This window comes from Sardina pilchardus, chromosome 10 (genome assembly GCF_963854185.1).
Source record: "Sardina pilchardus chromosome 10, fSarPil1.1, whole genome shotgun sequence".
Lineage (NCBI taxonomy): Eukaryota > Metazoa > Chordata > Actinopteri > Clupeiformes > Clupeidae > Sardina > Sardina pilchardus.
Genome location: NC_085003.1, coordinates 34235600 through 34238099, shown reverse-complemented (window position 1 = coordinate 34238099; position 2500 = coordinate 34235600). Strand labels below are relative to the sequence as shown.

The following is a 2500-nucleotide window of genomic DNA, read 5'->3' as shown; positions in this document are numbered from 1 at the left end:
AGGGCTGTGCCGGTGCTGGTGCCGGTGCTGACGTTGAGCTGGTTCTGGTAAAGCACCGGCACCAGCACCGGCACGCATTTCCATAGGGTTCAGCACGGAGCAGAATGTTACTAGAGTGGAGTGTTACTATGCCGACGCACGTCTGAATCAGCTGTGAAAACAAAAAAAAAACATGGCTGCCGATATCGGTAAATGACTGCTGAATCGGTTGAAATGCCATTTGTGTGACGTTATTTAGCTTGGATTTGTTTAAAGTAGATTGAAAATAAACGATTTACTATCTGGTTATACCATTGTTGTACCCACTTATAATGTCTGGTCTGAGATATTAGCTGTCAGTGAAACTATGTTATACCGTTAGCCTGCTAGCTTACGTAGGCTAATTTAGTTTAACGTCAGCTTTTGCTAACGTCATACCGTAGTGTTAACCAAAGATTCTAGAGTGCTACGCTCATTTTTAAACGACAGTTCAGTATATTTACTGTTGCCATGGTGCCACGACCCTTATTACGTAACAGCCCAAACTCTGGGACCAGCAATTTCACGGTGCCGTGCCGGTGCTGGCTTTTTGGCACCAGCACCTGTCATTGTTCGGTCGAAACACGCAGAACCAGTTCGAGATTGGGCACCGGCACGGCACCAGCACCGGCACCGCTGCGGTCGAAACGAGGTAACAGTGAGGTGAATCACACATTAACCCGGAGCAGTGAGCTGCCTGCCCAACCAGCGGCGCTCGGGGAGCAGTGAGGGGTTAGGTGCCTTGCTCAAGGGCACTTCAGCCGTGGACTAGTCGGGGATCAAACCGGCAACCCTCCGGTTCCAAGTCCGAAGCCCTAACCAGTAGGCCACGGCTGCCCCCTGATAGGTGATGTTGTGATTGATAGTTATATTATGTTACCGTCGGTGATGACATGATTGATAGGTGATGTTGTGATTGTTAGTTATATTATCTTACTGTCGGTGATGACGTGACTGATAGGTGATGTGTTATCGTAGGTGCTGTGATTGATAGTTATATTATGTTACCGTCGGTGATGATGTGATTCGTAGGTGATGTTGTGATTAATGCGTTACCGTAGGTGATGTTGTGAATTATAGGTGATGATGCGATTGATAGGTGATGCTGTGATTGATGCGTTACCGTAGGTGATGTTGTGATTTATAGGTGATGATGCGATTGATAGGTGATGCTGTGATTGATGCGTTACCGTAGGTGATGTTGTGATTTATAGGTGATGTGATTGATGCGTTACCGTAGGTGATGTTGTGATGTATGCGTTACCGTAGGTGATGTTGTGATTGATGCGTTACCGTGAGTGATGTTGTGATTGATGCGTTACCGTAGGTGATGTTGTGATGTATGCGTTACCGTAGGTGATGTTGTGATTGATAGGTGATGATGTGATTGATGCGTTACCGTAGGTGATGTTGTGATTGATAGGTGATGATGTGATTGATGCGTTACCATAGGTGATGTTGTGATTGATAGGTGATGTTGTGATGTATGCGTTACCGTAGGTGATGTTGTGATTGATAGGTGATGTTGTGATGTATGCGTTACCGTAGGTGATGTTGTGATTGATAGGTGATGTATGCGTTACCGTAGGTGATGTTGTGATTGATAGGTGATGTATGCGTTACCGTAGGTGATGTTGTGATGTATGCGTTACCGTAGGTGATGTTGTGATGTATGCGTTACCGTAGGTGATGTTGTGATGTATGTGTTACCGTAGGTGATGTTGTGATTGATAGGTGATGCGTTACCGTAGGTGATGTTGTGATTGATAGGTGATGCGTTACCGTAGGTGATGTTGTGATTGATAGGTGATGCGTTACCGTAGGTGATGTTGTGATTGATGGGTGATGTTGTGATGTATGCGTTACCGTAGGTGATGTTGTGATTGATCTCGGCTCTGCGTAAGGACTCATCCAGGACGTCGTACATCAGCTCACTGGTGCTGCAGCATGAATAAAGACCACACTTCAGAAACACACACATACACACACACACACACACACTTCAGCAATACACACACACACACACACACACACACCACACTTCAGAAACACACACACACACACACACACACACACACCACACTTCAGAAACACACACACACACACACACACCACACTTCAGAAACACACACACACACACTTCAGAAACACACACACACACACACACACCACACTTCAGAAACACACACACACACACACACACACACCACACTTCAGAAACACACACACACACACAAACCACACTTCAGAAACACACACACACACACACACACACACACTTCAGCAATACACACACACACACACACACACTTCAGCAATACACACACACACACACACACCACACTTCAGAAACACACACACACACACACACACACCACACTTCAGAAACACACACACACACACACACACCACACTTCAGAAACACACACACACACACACACACACACCACACTTCAGCAATACACACACACCACATTTCAGA

The 2500-nt window shown here is 45.9% G+C and overlaps 1 protein-coding gene across 3 annotated transcripts in view; it reads right to left on the bottom strand.

The window, feature by feature from the left end:
- ap4e1 (adaptor related protein complex 4 subunit epsilon 1) overlaps positions 1 to 2500 on the bottom strand; it is a 25921-nt gene that overhangs the window by 19007 nt on the left and 4414 nt on the right. For all 3 annotated transcript variants that reach the window (XM_062548066.1, XM_062548067.1, XM_062548068.1), the window contains one exon: positions 1885 to 1958. In XM_062548066.1, coding sequence (XP_062404050.1) covers positions 1885 to 1958 — 74 coding nt within the window. The remainder of the gene's footprint in view (positions 1 to 1884; positions 1959 to 2500) is intronic.